The sequence below is a fragment of the Lolium rigidum genome, chromosome 4 (assembly GCF_022539505.1).
Source record: "Lolium rigidum isolate FL_2022 chromosome 4, APGP_CSIRO_Lrig_0.1, whole genome shotgun sequence".
Lineage (NCBI taxonomy): Eukaryota > Viridiplantae > Streptophyta > Magnoliopsida > Poales > Poaceae > Lolium > Lolium rigidum.
Genome location: NC_061511.1, coordinates 30300367 through 30315565, shown reverse-complemented (window position 1 = coordinate 30315565; position 15199 = coordinate 30300367). Strand labels below are relative to the sequence as shown.

General features: G+C 45.1%; 1 protein-coding gene across 1 annotated transcript; it reads right to left on the bottom strand.

Annotated features, from left to right (window-relative positions):
• Positions 1 to 3573: 3573 nt before the first annotated feature.
• On the bottom strand, positions 3574 to 15050 carry LOC124646834 (protein Rf1, mitochondrial-like). Its single transcript, XM_047186884.1, has 9 exons — positions 15036 to 15050; positions 9627 to 12517; positions 9064 to 9193; positions 7153 to 8955; positions 6117 to 6177; positions 4897 to 5984; positions 4151 to 4269; positions 3962 to 4055; positions 3574 to 3827 (listed from the first exon to the last, which is right to left on the bottom strand). Exons 1-2 carry the CDS (start codon positions 15048 to 15050, stop codon positions 9881 to 9883), a joined length of 2652 nt encoding a protein of 883 aa, XP_047042840.1. The 3' UTR covers positions 3574 to 3827; positions 3962 to 4055; positions 4151 to 4269; positions 4897 to 5984; positions 6117 to 6177; positions 7153 to 8955; positions 9064 to 9193; positions 9627 to 9880.
• Positions 15051 to 15199: the final 149 nt, after the last annotated feature.

Genomic DNA, 15199 nt, shown 5'->3' with positions numbered 1-15199 from the left:
TATGTCGGGTCACCGCAAGATCCTTCTGAATTTCTGTTGCCGTCCATGCGGTTCGCCTTTTCGCCTCATGCACTGTGCACATGAAAACGATACGTTTGGAATTCTTCCTCCGTACCATGAAGATTATGTGATATTTATTTAAATTTACATTTAAATTTGGAAAACGCTCTCTTTCCCTTGAGATCGCGCGAAGCGATCGTCCGCCTAGCCGGCACCCACTAGTAGAAAATGGGTTCGCCTTTTCATCCCCTAGCCGGCACCGTACCACCTCGGTGAGCCTCTTCTTTTTTATAAAAAAAATTAGTTTTATGTGATGAACTTGAATATTAATTAAGTTGGTCACTCATTTATCCACGATGTTGTGTAATTAATGATTTTTGATATACATATAAAATGCAGATGAGTCGACAATGGATGTACGGTGACCGGTGCCATCCCGAGTTCATTAATGGCATGCATTATTTTCTCAACGTGGCTGAGGCAAACAGGCGGTCGAATGATTTCATCTATTGTCCATGTAGTTCCTGTAAGAATATGAATGATTACTCTACCTCAAAGACCATTCACGTCCACCTGCTGGAGAACGGTTTAATGCCCAGCTATAATTGTTGGACCAAGCATGGAGAAAAAGGGGTTATATTGGAAGGCAACGAAGAAGAGGATAGTGACAACTATCTTATATTCACTGAAGACGGTGATAGTAGAATGGGGGAAGACGAAGCTGAAGAAGAGCCCATTTTTGATGACCCGGATGACGATTTGGGTCGGGCTATTCTTGATGCGAAGATGAACTGCGGAAATAAAAAAAAGAGGTTGAAGTTGGAGAAAATGTTAGAGGATCACAATAAACTGTTGTACCCAAATTACAAAAATGGCCAGAAAAAGCCGCACCTCCTCCTTCTCCCACTTCGCCGCCGTAGCCGGCTGCATCTCCGCCTTGTGCATGAGGCGGACATGGCGCTCCACCTCCTTCCAGAGTGCGGCCTGGCGTGTGGCCTCCTCCTGCCGACGCGCCATGTCGAGGAAGGCCCAGGTCTCGGCGTCCTCACGCGCCCGCCTGTCTTCCTCCTCCAGCACGGAGGTGCGGCCACTTGACCAGCTCCTCGAGGTCGTTCACCTCGACGGACGCCGCGAGTGCGGCGCGCATCTACGGGTCGTCCTCCTCAGCCTCCACGAGCGGCGACAATGGCGCGGCCATTTGGGCCGCGTTGTCGATGTAGAGGCCGCCTTGTCGGCGGGGAGGCCTCTTGGCCGATGCCGGTGGCGTGCGAGGCCTAACCGTGGCCGCGCGGGACACGAAGAACGTCCGTCGACACTGGTAGTGCTCCGCCTCGAACCAGATGTCCCAGTGCGGTCTTTTCTCCACGTACGCCGACCCGGCAGGAGCTGGGTGAGGCGTCGCTGGATCTCGGCGAGGCGAGCGCGGCCGGTGGCGGGGATCGGTGGCACCGGGGACCCGATCTGGGCATAGGTGCCACCCGTGGGGAGGTGGACGTCCCCCCACGGCATGGGGGCGCCGGCCTCCTAGAACATCCGCGCCACCGCCACGGTGACGTAGATGCGGTCGAGCTCGGCCGCCGGCGACACCATCTCGAATGTGGTCGGCGCGATCTGCCGGCCTCGTGGTGGTTCGCGCCGGGACCAAACTCCTTCGGAGCCATGGTGGCGGAGCTCGTGCATTAAATAGGACCTTTGCCCACCTGGATACGAGCAGGCGGACGCGGGAGGATACCGCGTGCCATCCGCGGCCACATAAACCTGACCCAGATTTAAGTCAGCTTTGAGCCATCTCGGATCCCGCAACCATCCGTTTTGGGAATGCGCTGCCGCATTAGGCCACAGATTTGTCCAACGCAACTCATCCGGACGCGCGGACGCGTGATGAGCCATCCCGTTAGAGATGGCCTAAGCCTCTAGAAGGATGGGGCATAGAACCTAGGCCGTTCTCATCTTTGTGTAGATATATATGGATGTGTATAGACACGTTTTAGCTATAGGTACAGCCATATTTAGAAAAATTAAAGAAGCTTTTTTTTTAGGAACGGAGGGAGGGGGCATAAGAATTTACTAGATGGACCCAGCGCGCTCTGCCGCGCCGTCTGATAGTAGCATTTATTTTTGAGTCATGGCTGTTTAGTGCTAATTTATTGGCTCTTTAGTGCTAATTTACACACAAGAGGACATGTTCATCAGGTTTTTCATCGCCTCTGGTTGATAACAGCTCACATGGAATGGAAAGATTTCACAACATGAAAAGACCAGTACCCGTTCTACAGAACCAGGGGCCCCTTGAATCAATTGGTAAATTTAGTACTGACTGAACAACGCCTGCAACGCTGCAAATACCACTAAGACACACATTTATCGAAGTCTAAAGGAGAAAAATCTTTCTTAATACATCTACAATTACAGAACAGCTTAATCTGGTTTCTTTTCCCCTTTTTACTTAAAGTTTACGGTCACAACAGAGAAGTACAATGAGTGGGTCATTAAGAGTAAACCATGCGATGGAGATGCACCCCTCATATGGCATGACAAATTTTAGTCACACCCATATACAAAAGGTCTTACCTTTCGATCCATATTCTTTGTAGCTGGGTAGCAAATATCAAGGAAAAAATGCCTTCTGCTACAAAAGAGTTTACAGATAAGCAATGTCACTTTGCACAATATAGGGATTATTAAGTTCCTTCTCCCTGGTGGAATTTATGACATGTAATGGAATTCTTCATCAAGGAAAAGAGGAAACGTCTAGTTGTAGTGTGGTTCACCTGAAGTTTCAAAACATGGGGAACCTGCTAGTTGTAGTGTGGTTCACCTGAAGTTTCAAAACCTGGGGAACCTGAGGCATCCTCGCATTGACATAACAAGCTCCAAGAATATGACAGAAGTCACCATATATTTATCTGGTGCATTTGAAAAGTTGAGGGATACAAAAGTACCATCTCTTAACTGCAGCTAAGCAGGAAGGTGGAATTTTCGAAATTGGGTGAAGCTCTGAATACATCAGAAACAAGAAAATAGAGCTCTGTAGTTTGTACAAAACGGTGCAGTAACTATATACAGTATACACATGCAAGCATTATGAGTCACTCGTGTGTTTTGCTTCGATCAAACATTTATTATAGTACAACATCTGAAGTTATAGTGGCATGGAGTTTAATTAGTACCAAAATCTATAGGTGTACTCAACGTCTGAAGGTTAACTAATATGAACCAAATGTTGCATGGAGTTTAGTACCAAAATCTAAAGGTGTATTGAATGAAATGGTTACCACTGAAATAGAAGGTTAACTAATATTGACCAAATGTTTGTGTCATATCCGTATGAGCCGATCGTCAAAGGTTGTTAGCACTTTTTGAAAGGATGGTTGAAACAGAGAATTTGTATGCATGAGTTTAATCAGTAAGTCAACCTAAGGAGGTTTATTCAATATGTCAACTCAAGAATACTCTTCATAAGAAATTCTCCAAGATCCGATGAGTACGTAGCTAACCCAAGCAGAACAACATACAATATTTATGAGAAGAGAATAACTAATATTTTGACATGGAAAATCAAACAATGCTATATGTCTTAATGATTTATCAATCAATATGCGTATTAGCCACTTCAAAAATTACAGGGCATCAAATGCAACAGGAAAAAAATCTTCAGTAAAATACTACATCCATTTGTCTCAAATAATTACATTTTTCTTTGGTTTTAACATGGACACACTAAAGTAGAGCATACTGGAGGACACTCACACTTTCTTGTGAAATGACAGACACATAACTTCACGGCCAATGTAACAGCTGAAGGTGCATTTTCTACTTCCATTTCCCTATGATAGAAAAAATAGTCAGTGTGCGAACATAGAGCTTGCTATATAGTACAGACTCGCTGATCTATGAAACTTTGTTATCAATTAGTAACCAAAAAATGTTCCAAGCTACAACATCATATTCTTCTTGTTACCTGGTGCAGATTAACTGCTTCATGCAGATGAATCAAATCTTGCATGATGGATCAGGAACTCCATTGTTGCTGATGTTATTTCCAGCCCGTAGATCTAACCAATTTTATGAAATCAAAACAAAAAACTACATTTCTGAATAATTATGTGCTTAGAGCTTGGAACAAAATACAAAGCATGTCTGAACTTACAACAAGCAGGTTATGTCAGTTTTTCAGCTATCAGGAGAGAGGACAAGAAGAACCCCAACAAGCGTCATTGCTATCAATAGGATTGATGTGACAGTGAACATGCAATTATCCGCTCTGGCCTGGGAAAATAAATATGAAGTTTTTCAGAAAAAGCAGAGTTTAATTATCGAAGATTAGGGAAATGAACTGTAATCGATCTTTGTTATCATCTACCAATAGGCGCCAACATTCTACTTCGAGAACAGCTAACCAACAGAAGACAACCAATATATGTCTTCTTGGTAGCATCTGCCTTGTAAAGTTGTAAACATGGAGCTTCCATTATATTATGATTTATGAGTCGATGATAAACAAAAAATAAATATACAGAACCCAGTAAAGCAAATTTTAGCCTCTATTTACAATATATAGTTACTACTATAGCACAAGGCAATACATGAGTTGAATGGCTACTGGTATATACTTTTTTACCACACATATCTAATGCAAGCATCCTATAGAACTAACTTTCCGTTCAGTACCGCATCACATATTTTCTGATGTCTTAACTAAGAGCTGAGCCAGTGTCACTCGTGACTGGCAAAAGAATTCCGTAACAACCATGGTTTGCTATACACAAAGACCTCTCTAGATGATCATATTTTTTAATCTACAAAAAGAATGTACAAAGAAGTTGGGTACTGCATTTTAGCTTGAGGATCAACTTTTTTAACAACAACAGAAGGAAAACAAAAAGATCAACATACTTTCAGATTTTCCATGCTTCACTCTTTACTGTACTTGCATTTGTGCTCTGCTTGATCTTGATGGATTATTGGTAAAATTGTCGGAAAGTCAGGTCATCCTTTCATGGTCAGATCTTCCATGCCTCATCAGCAGCCAGATGCCTCCGATTAAGGGATGGGGAGAAATTGGGGGCGGGATTGATGGATCCAGGGATTCGTTTTAGCCAAATCAAGGACGTATTTGACTGGATTTGTGGGAGGGGAGAAGAAGAAGCAATCAAAAGATCAGAGAGAGAGAGAGAGAGAGAGAGAGAGAGAGAGATGGGCACCATACAGATCCTTGAGTTTAGCGGCAGAATACCTTGTAGAGGCGACAACTGACCGATGGATGAAGGGAAAGATGACAGGTGAACAAACTCGACGCCTATGTTGCTGGAATCCAGCACTCCTCCCTGGTGGTGGATGAAGGGGCAAGACGGAGAGAGGCATCAATGGAGATGCGGCCAACGGAAAGAGGAGGTGTGACATGCAAAGCAAGCTCCATACCAACAAAATGGAATATATGAGGTGTTACGCTAGAAAATCATTAAGTATAAGCCAGGTTGAAGCTGGAATAGATGAATTACACTATAAAGTGGAAGCGCAGAACGTGCCTTGAAAATATAACCTATTTCCACATCATCCATGCATCCGTATATTTCATGTTCATCTCAATAGACTGGCCACTTATTTGGCTCGAGTTGCAATATTCTACTGGTAATAAGAAATCTGAAGAAAAGATTGCCCCTGGTGTGAGTGGTGTATGCGGCAGACAGAGGGTTAGCAGTAGTTGTTCAAAGAGTTTTAATATCCGTTATATGATAGAGATACACATTGCACAAAACATAGCATGCTACAAATATTATCGGTGAAACTTAGACCCTGGATTTCGATGTCAGTTCATACTTAACTGCTGTACCAATGTCACTGGAAACAGGGGGTATGTATCACTGGATAATCAATCTTAAGTGGGCAAGATGATAGCTGGAAATGGGATGCTGGTTAAATTAATTAGAGTATATCATATAGTCCTCATAAGCTAATAGCAAATATTTACACTTGGTACAAATCTGCAAATAAAATAGGAACTGCATAACAAAACTATATTCAGATAATTACCAAGAGTTGATAACTCTGAATCTCACACAAATACAGGAAGAAGGGAGGTGGGGCACGTACACTCTTTTATGCCTTAAGTTTACCTTGCCTGCGCAAAAACATCATCCGTCACGCTATCTTGCCATCATCTCCAATGTTTATGACCTGAAAAATCAAGGCAAATGCATCAATAATCAAACATAATATAATCCTAATTGTGACCATGCAAGTCTCAAGGTTTGAACAATCTAATTGTCAAGAAATCTTTTAAGAACCACTTCTAAATTAATACATTGATCATGAATAAAGCTGGGGAGACATGAGGAAGGGGAAATTACAAAAAAATAAATCACTTGAGGTGACTATATTGAAATAGTAGGGAAAATAGTTGATACCATAAAGCTAGTACTGTATAATTTAGCATAGTATAGCTACAAATAAGAGGAGATAAATAAGACATAATCATACTTCAGACTAAAGTCACTTAAAGTCTACAAACCATCTGGAAACACCATCTTTGAAAGAAAATCAACCATAATATCACAGTCTGCTTTTTGCACTGGATACTCAATCATCTGACTTGGGCACACAACTTCTGTTATGTGTATTGAATCTTTATCACATCCACTAATTTCTAATACCTCTATATTTTTGAGAAGGGACCAAATGGTGATGAGAGAATTTGCTAAAATTAAAGAAAAACGAAAAGTGCCTACCCAATTCTCATCAGTCGTCAGTCAACACAACAACCTTCAGTAAGTAACGATGCCATATCAGTTGATTTCATATGAAACTTGATACAGATAAACAATAATTTGATTGATTAAATTTGTGGCTACCAACAAACAACAAACAAGAAGTAAACTCAGCAATTCATGTATATTTTTCTGTTCAAATTGATTCATGTATGTCGGAAAAGCTATGCATATGAACATTAAGAAATTTAATCCAACTTCTAACCACCTTTATAGAGACACCATACTGCAAGTATACAAAAAGTTGCAGCTCAACATCCAAATCTAGCAGCCTCCGCTGCACCAGATTGATTGAACATTTGTAGAGAAATTGGAATAGAGTAGAAAGGGAAGGTAAAAGAGAGGGATGGGAAGAGGGCGTGGGGAAAAGCATAGAGGTGGATACCTTTTTTTTGTTGAGACATGGATGGAGAGATGCTGGGCATTGAAGATCGAACCCTAGAGACGGAGGAGAAGAAGCCATGGGGCTCCGACCTTGGATCCGGCCATCCGTCACCTCGATCTCTTCCCTGCCACCAAATCGCGTCTCCACCATCTCCCCCATCAAATCAACAAGACGGAGATGTGCATGATGGGGAGCCACTGACTCCCTCTCCGCCTTAGCCATTGACGTGCTTGTCTGGCTTGCGAAGAAGTAAGGGCAAGCAAATGGGGAAAAAATCTGAGAAAGTGAAGACGTAGCAAAAGAAGCAGGTCCGAGGGCGAGACGGGCAGAGAACAACCACTGCCGAGCAAACCGACTTCGAGAACGAGGTCAACAAGAAAGGATCGATCCAACCAGTAGCCAACCACGAACGCAACCATATCGATGCAGGTAGGACCCGTGATAACGACACGCCTATCGCTCCCAGGCGCTCCCAACCCTGGGAGCTTAGTGCTCTTTAGAGATGTCCTTGTCAGTGAGACAGAACTTTTAGCAGTACAGCGATACACTTTGTACATTTTTAGGCATAACCAACATTGTGCATACATATTTCGAGTCTAGATTGATTTGGAGCCCTGTATGATTCCGATCACGACACTTTTTCCCTCGATCGATCCGGAACCAGGGAAAAGAAAAGAAAAAGATTGATTGATGGTAGCACCCGTTCTGCATCGATTCCTCCCCAAGTCGTGGGTCGCTCGCCCCCGTTCTGTAGGCATTAATCCATTTTGTGAGTGGTCTTGGACGCATGCACGCACTACGTCTGACTTGTGGCTTGTTTTCTTTCGTTTGAAGAAAAAGAAAAATGCAGCGACCATGCGTCCAGGACTCCAGGTCCAGGTGCATCATGGGGATCGATGGGATTCGCAATGGCTTGCTTCACGGCAGTACATCTTCTGTCTAGGTGATCCATCAATCGATGCAGGAAACTAACTGCTTGCGGTTGGATTGAATTGAAGAACGAATGATCATACCTACCTGGTGGCTGATTCCTGCGATCATAACATATTTCCGGTTGCGAGCTGCGTCTTGTTGCTCCTCCTCTAGTATCAAATCGGATGGCCTCATATATAGGATGAAACCGCAATTGCACATCGCTCAGATCGGCAATGGCAGCAGCACGATCGTTCTGCAGCTTTAAAAACATCAGCAGTTCATCACGTTCCTGCTTGTATAGAAAAAATGTGCCAAAAAAGCTTCATGGGTATGGCAATCCCACCATCACATTTTATTTTCCTTCACAAAATGTTTAGCTCCCCGAGCATTTGGGTTCAGGTAGGTTTTGCATCATCAACTTCTGAACAAGACATGAAAGGCAGGACTCAGGAGTGACTCCTCGATGGATGGTCAGATCCTGCTGATAAACCAACACTGGTCTCAAAGTGTTGGCAACTTTGCAGAAATACCGACACCCACTCCATGGAGACTGTGCTCTTACTTCACTGATTCTGCATCTTTGCTTTGGCATTCAACAAGTCTTTGCTGTCAGTACAAGTGAGAAGATACAACTGCTGGTTCAAAAAGGATGTTTCTTCTGGGGAACACACTCATTTGTCGACTATGTTGATTTCAACTGGATAGTCTTCATTGAATTTGCATCGTTCAACAGTAAATCTTCAGTTTAGTTTAGACAGGTGAGTCGGGTTCGAATCTCCGCTCACTGGATCTTGGAAAGTAAAAGGGAACTTTATTTGGGGATTTCCTTTAGAACTGTGAGTTCCACTTGCAGTAAGCTCTTCTCCATCCGTAAGTGCAGGGGCAGCTCTGAAATATTTATGCATCATCATCACAAGAAATATGCTCAAAGTACAGTCACCGGTTACATGTTCTGCAAAATAAGTTTGGGGGTTTCCAGGAAATAATTAAACTCACCGCTAAAATTTGACAATCTTCAGGGAACTCTGGAGTCCGGATGCTTCCAAGTCATTGGAACAGAAGTTTAGGCCAAAAGCTTGGATGCGTGCTCACGTATACACCCGGTCACCAGGCTTCTTTTGAAAAGCTTGACATGGCAAACAGAGCACAACTATTAAGAAGAAGCATGGTCAAGTTAAACAATTCTACCAGTTTATAACGGCAAGAACAGTGACGAAAGTACAAGCCTGTCGGATAACTTTTTTCAGTATTCACATGATGCTATTCATAGCTGTCTCGACGGATGGATATCTAATATGTATATCCATGTCAATGGGTTTAATAAACTAGGCCATGATCACAAATGATGCCAGAACAAATTTTTAAATATCAATTTACATGGAGGTTTACACTTGAAACATAGTTGTTGCTTACTACCTCTATCTCATCAAACTTGTCTCAGATTTGACAAATTTGGGTGTATCAAGATACATCCAAATTTTGACGAATCTCAGAAAACTTTCGTGGGAAGATCGAATGGTGAAGGTCAAGGTCAAAACTTCGATTCTTGGAACCCTTACCGAGGCATAGCAGCACCGACGTGGAATTCAGGTACCAGATATAAAAAATGGAGAGTAATGCACACTGCATGTGTACAAGAGCAAGACATTCTCATCATGCAAATGCTTTGACCCCGTCTCCTATGCAAACTTGGTGTATTTGTGTTGGTCCAAGCAGACAATTTGGATTTCTTATGCTGGCAGGAGGGCTTTATGTGAGGAAAAAATCCATGTGCTTTGTCATGAGGTGGTCTCATATGCGATCACTCAACTACTCAACCAAGTCCATCGAAGATTTGGTACTTTGCAGGGAGCAATTTCATATCCTCCCGATATTTCCCATTCGTTGAAAAGAGAGACAGCATCAATGAAGTAGTCGAAGCTTCAAGTGAGATGCTCTTCCCATCAACTTTAGACAAATAATCTCCGGCCTTGGCAATCTTGCCATTTTCCAACAACATTCTAATGATATCATTTATAAGACAGGAGCTCGGAGCACAACCAATCTTCTCCATTGATGAAAATATATTGTCAGCTTCTTCCAGTGATCCTTCTTTTAGAAGATTTTTTATCACTATGCTATAAGTAAAGGCATTAGGTACCAACCCACTGTTTGATATTGCAGCAAACAAATTTTTAGCTTCTTCTCTTCTCTGAAGCTTGTACATTGCATCGATCATGATATTGAGTGTTTTGATATCAAACTTCACATTCATTTCACCTAATTTATGGAACAACGTGATTGCTTCGCCGGCACAATTATTTCTGCAAAGCCCTCCAAGAATTATATTGTATATGGAAATGTTGACAGTTATTCCACTTTGGATCATCTCACGGAACCTTTTCTTTGCATCATCAGTTCTCCCAGCACGAAATAACCCATCCAATATGATGCCATATGTGACAGTTGTAGGTTTAACTCCCTTATGCAGCATTTCTGCGAATAGAGCCAAAGCATCATCGACCCTTCCATTTATAAAATATCCATTCACAAGTGTACTATATGTAACAACATCAGGCTGAACACCTGCTGATACCATGGCATCAAGTATTCCAAGTGCTGTATCCATCTTGCTGACTAAGCCATACCCGTCAATCAGTGAATTAAAAGTAATGACATCCGGCGTCTCACCAATGTGTATAACTAAGTCAAATATATCTTGTGCATCCACAACCCTTCCTTCTTTGCATAGACTGTTTATTACTGAATTGAAGAACACGATGTTAGGACGAGGGATACCTTTGTTCATCATTTGAGAAACCAACTCTTTAGCTTTAACCAGATCACCATGTATACAACAACCCTGAATTAGGGACTGATAAACAGCATTGTTAGGTTGTATTCCCACAGCAATCATCTCATTGAATTTGTCAACAGCATCGGCCAGCCTACCCATTCTACAAAGTGCTGCTATTACAGTTGAATAGGTGACTACATTCGGAGTCACTCCTTGTTCCTGCATTTCTGCAAAAATGAGCATCGCTTCATCCATCATTCCACACCTAGCATATGCACCAATTAATATGCTGAAAACATGGCAGTTGGGTACAATATCGTTGTCTTTCATTGAGTTAAAGAGATTGATCATATCAGCGAAGCAACCTTCACTGGCATATCCATGTAGCAAAATAGAGTACGAGATGATATCAGGTTTGTGTCCCTTGGCAGCCGTGGAATTAAAAATTTCTGCAGCTTCTTTGCTTCTTCCATGCTTGCAAAGGGAGACCATGAACGAGTTGCAAGTAATAATATTTGGTACAAGACCCAGGCTTGTCATTTCTTTGAACATTTTAGCTGCCTCTTTCCACCGCTTTGATGTGGAATATCCATGGATTATGCAATTGTATGTCACATTATTCGGCCGAACACCATTATCAGCCATCTGCCGAAGGATTAGCTCTGCCTTGTCCATTGCTCTGGCCTTGCACAATGCATCAATAACCGAGTTGTATGTTGCCACACTGGGCACAACTCCTTGCTGCACCATTTCATGGAAGAGATTGCATGCTTTGCCTATTTCACCCTCCCTAAAGAAGCCATGGATGACTGTGCTGTATGACACCACGTCGGGGGAACAGCCACCTCCTTCTCTTGCCAGCGTAAGGAGCAGGTCAAGTGCTTGCTGGCTCCTTCTATCTTCACATAACCTCTTCAGAACTATGTTGTATGAGATAACATTGGGGACGCAACCCAGCTCAGACATCCTATGAAGCAGTACGTCCACAGCCTCATCTGTCCGTTTTGCATCGCAGAAGCACTTGAGGAAGGTGTTGGCGATGATCTGGTTTGTTTTCAGACCTTTTTTGAGGAGACAGCCGAAGAAGGCAAGCCCAAGGTCCGGTCGACGTGCGCGGCAGCAGCAGTCCATGAGGATGGCAAAGGTGCAGACTGTGGGCGGCGCCACCTGCAGGCCGGCATCTTCTCGGCACACGCGGTTGAAGAGAGCGACGGCAAGAGCGGGGCCGCTTCTGCGGTCGTCGTAGGACGGAGCACGGGCGAGTGTAGCAAGGAAGTCGTTGAGGGAGCGCTCGGGGACCGGGGTGGCTTGGCGCAGCAATTCGTCGAACAGGTTGTGTGCATCCTCCTGGCTGAGCGTTCCGGCGCGGGCACGGTCCGTGGCCGCCGCAAAGGCGGCGTGAGGTGACCAGGAACGTGATGGCGACGAGGTGGAAGTGGAGGAGGAGCTGCGACGGAGGGGGCAGAGGCGCGACATCGGCGTTGTGGTGTAGTGGCGGAATCGGGAAAGTGGCGGCGTGGAGGTCTGGAGGAGGAGTGGCGGAGGTGGATTCGGGAAATCGGCAGGGTGGAGGAGGATCGCCGGCGGCGTGCTGGAGCAGAGGCTAGGCGAGGCGTGGAGGAGCAGAGGCGCCGGCGGCCTGCTCGTACGCGGTGGGAGCTTGGAGTCGCACAACTGAAGAGTAGCTCAGTCACTTGGCATGAACGAGCAACTTGGTATTTGAGTCGCCAAAGAAAAACTTGGTATCTAAACATTAAATAATGTCTTTATACATTTAAATTTAGACAAAATCTGAGACACCGTTGCGAGGCAAAGGGTGTATATTTTTCAAGTTATGAATCTAAATAATTTCTGTACTCTCTCCGATCCAAATTACCTGAGTAGTTAAGCTAATTAATAGGGAAAATTTGCTACAGACACTGTTATTTTTTTGCGTTTGCTAAAACACACCATTCGAATCGGAGGAGTATAAAAACCAAGTATTAATATGAATCGGAGGAGTATAAAAACCAAGTATTAATATGAATCGGAGGAGTATAAAACCCAAGTGTTGTCATAAGTCAGAATTTACGAGTGTAAAATTTTATTTAAATGGAGCTTGTGGACAGATAATAAAGAAGATTTTATTTAAAATTTTATTTAAATGGAGCTTGTAGTAAGTCTGGTTAGCCAATCTTGTAGCCCTGTAAGACTTCCCTTTAGCTCCATGATGATAGAAGATTTTAGAGCATCTCCAGCCGCGTTCCCCAAAGCGTCTACCAAACCGTGCCAGATTGAGCGTTTGGGGGATGTGTTTTGTTCGTGCCGCGTTTGGGGACGTCGCTCCCCAGCCGCGTCCCCCAAACGCCTCCCCCAAACATTTAAAATATTTTTTTTGATATTTTTATTTCAATTTCCACAAACTAATACATAATTGGGAACGTGGTTTACACGAAGACACAGTTTGGAACATGGTTTTCCACAAACTAATACATAGTTTGAACCATGGTGGACACAAATATAAAATTTTGCAAAGAAACTAAACCTAACTAGGCCATGCATCGAAGGTTTCCTGTGTTCGCTGCTAAGAAAGAACACTCGAGGGCACACCCAGTCACCTAAACTGGAAAATCCAGCGGGAGGATGGTGCCCTTATTGGTTCTACCGATGATGCGAACATCCAGAAACTTCCGTGCACGTGTTCACTGCGAAGAAACAACACTCAGTCGTCCTCCTCGTCGGTGCTGTCGCCGTGGTAGTCCCGGCGGCAGCGCGTCTCGTCGAAGACCTTGACGCTCATGTCCCTGTCGCCGAAGTAGGAGAACATGAGGATGAAGCCGGCTTCGAGGCTGTGGTGCCGCGCGAACTTCTCCCAGCCGATGTTGAGGTACATCTTGCAGCGCGCGTCGTAGATCACGTCGACGATCCACCGGTAGTAGCCGCACGCAGCCTCCCGCAGATGCATCGTGCGCGGGCGGTCGTCGCCGGCGACGTAGTCGGCGAAGGAGTCCGGCAGCCTCTGGATGCCGCGCGGGTCGCCCTTGAGGACGAGGACGAACTCGAACAGCACGTCCGGCTCCACGTCCATCTCCGACGAAGAAGCCGACGGCGAGGGAGGCGACGGTGAGCGTTCAGCTCTGCCGCGGCCACGACCACGACCACGACCCCGGCCGCGAGGTCGGCCTCCGCCTCTACCAGACATAGCGTCGAGTCTTGTTGAGATGGTGGCGGCTAGGGTTTGGGAGAGAGGCGCTAGGGTTTGTGTGTGAGAGGGATGATGAGAGGCGGCCCTTTTATAGGCCGGAGAGAGGCGGAGGAGCGGTGGCGCTCATTAATGCCGGCACGCAGAGCTAGGCGCGACGGGACGCGTCGCTGCGGCTCTGCGGGAACTGCACCGTCGCTGCGCGCCAATAACTTCCGTCGCGAGGTAGGCGACGGTTAGGTTAAAATTTATTGTGCCGCTGACGAGTCGGCCCCGCCACTCCCCGCCTCGCTTTTCGGTGTGTCCGGCGTCTCCGGTGCGTCCCCTGTGGGACGGGACTGGCTCGGGGCGCCGGACACCGTATCGGGGCGCGCCGGACAAAATTCGGGTTTAGGGGACGCGGCTGGAACGGTTTTTTGGTCCAGCGCGCCCCAAATCCCTTTGGGGGACGCGGCTGGAGATGCTCTTAGTTCTTCCTTCCCTGAGTATGGTGTGTATAGCAATGAAATAAACACCCAAAAGGCATTTCTGAGGTAATTCAATATCATGCATTCCCTTGTGCAAACATTTTCCTAATAAATTATCTATGATGATGGTGCATGGCCACTGCCTCCCATCTATATGCATGTATCTATATTTCACTTTCTTTCAGTAAACTAGATCTAGCGTGTCGCAATTCCCTCCTCCTCCCATCTCTCCCTGCTACAGTACTGAAGAGCCTCTCTCTTTGCTCCGGGCCGAACCAAAGCCTTCCTCGGCGACTCTGTCGTCGGGGGAGGCAGAGGAGAGGTGCCAGAGCTGGTTCTGTGTATATTAGGTCTAGGTGTAGGGAAGTTTCGTCCTGTATGGCGTCTTGGAGTAGAGGATCAGATCTGTTCGGCCAGATCTGGTGCGTTTTGTTGTTGCTTTTCATTGCCGGCGTTCACCATCGTGGGCGGTCGCGCGAGGTGAAGCTGCACGCAGATATCTCCATCAATAAAGCTGTGGTATCGAGCTACCTCGTTCTGTTGCCTCAGCGAGGCTCATGGCCGTCGATTCAGAACTCCTTTCATGTGCTTCCAGGGAGGAAGGACGGGAATAAGCTCTGTAATCTGAGCTCTGGCAAGATGCGATGCCGTGCCTTTCACTGCGTCACTGATGCGTTGGTGTTCTTCCTCTTGGCCGGCCTTGGTGGC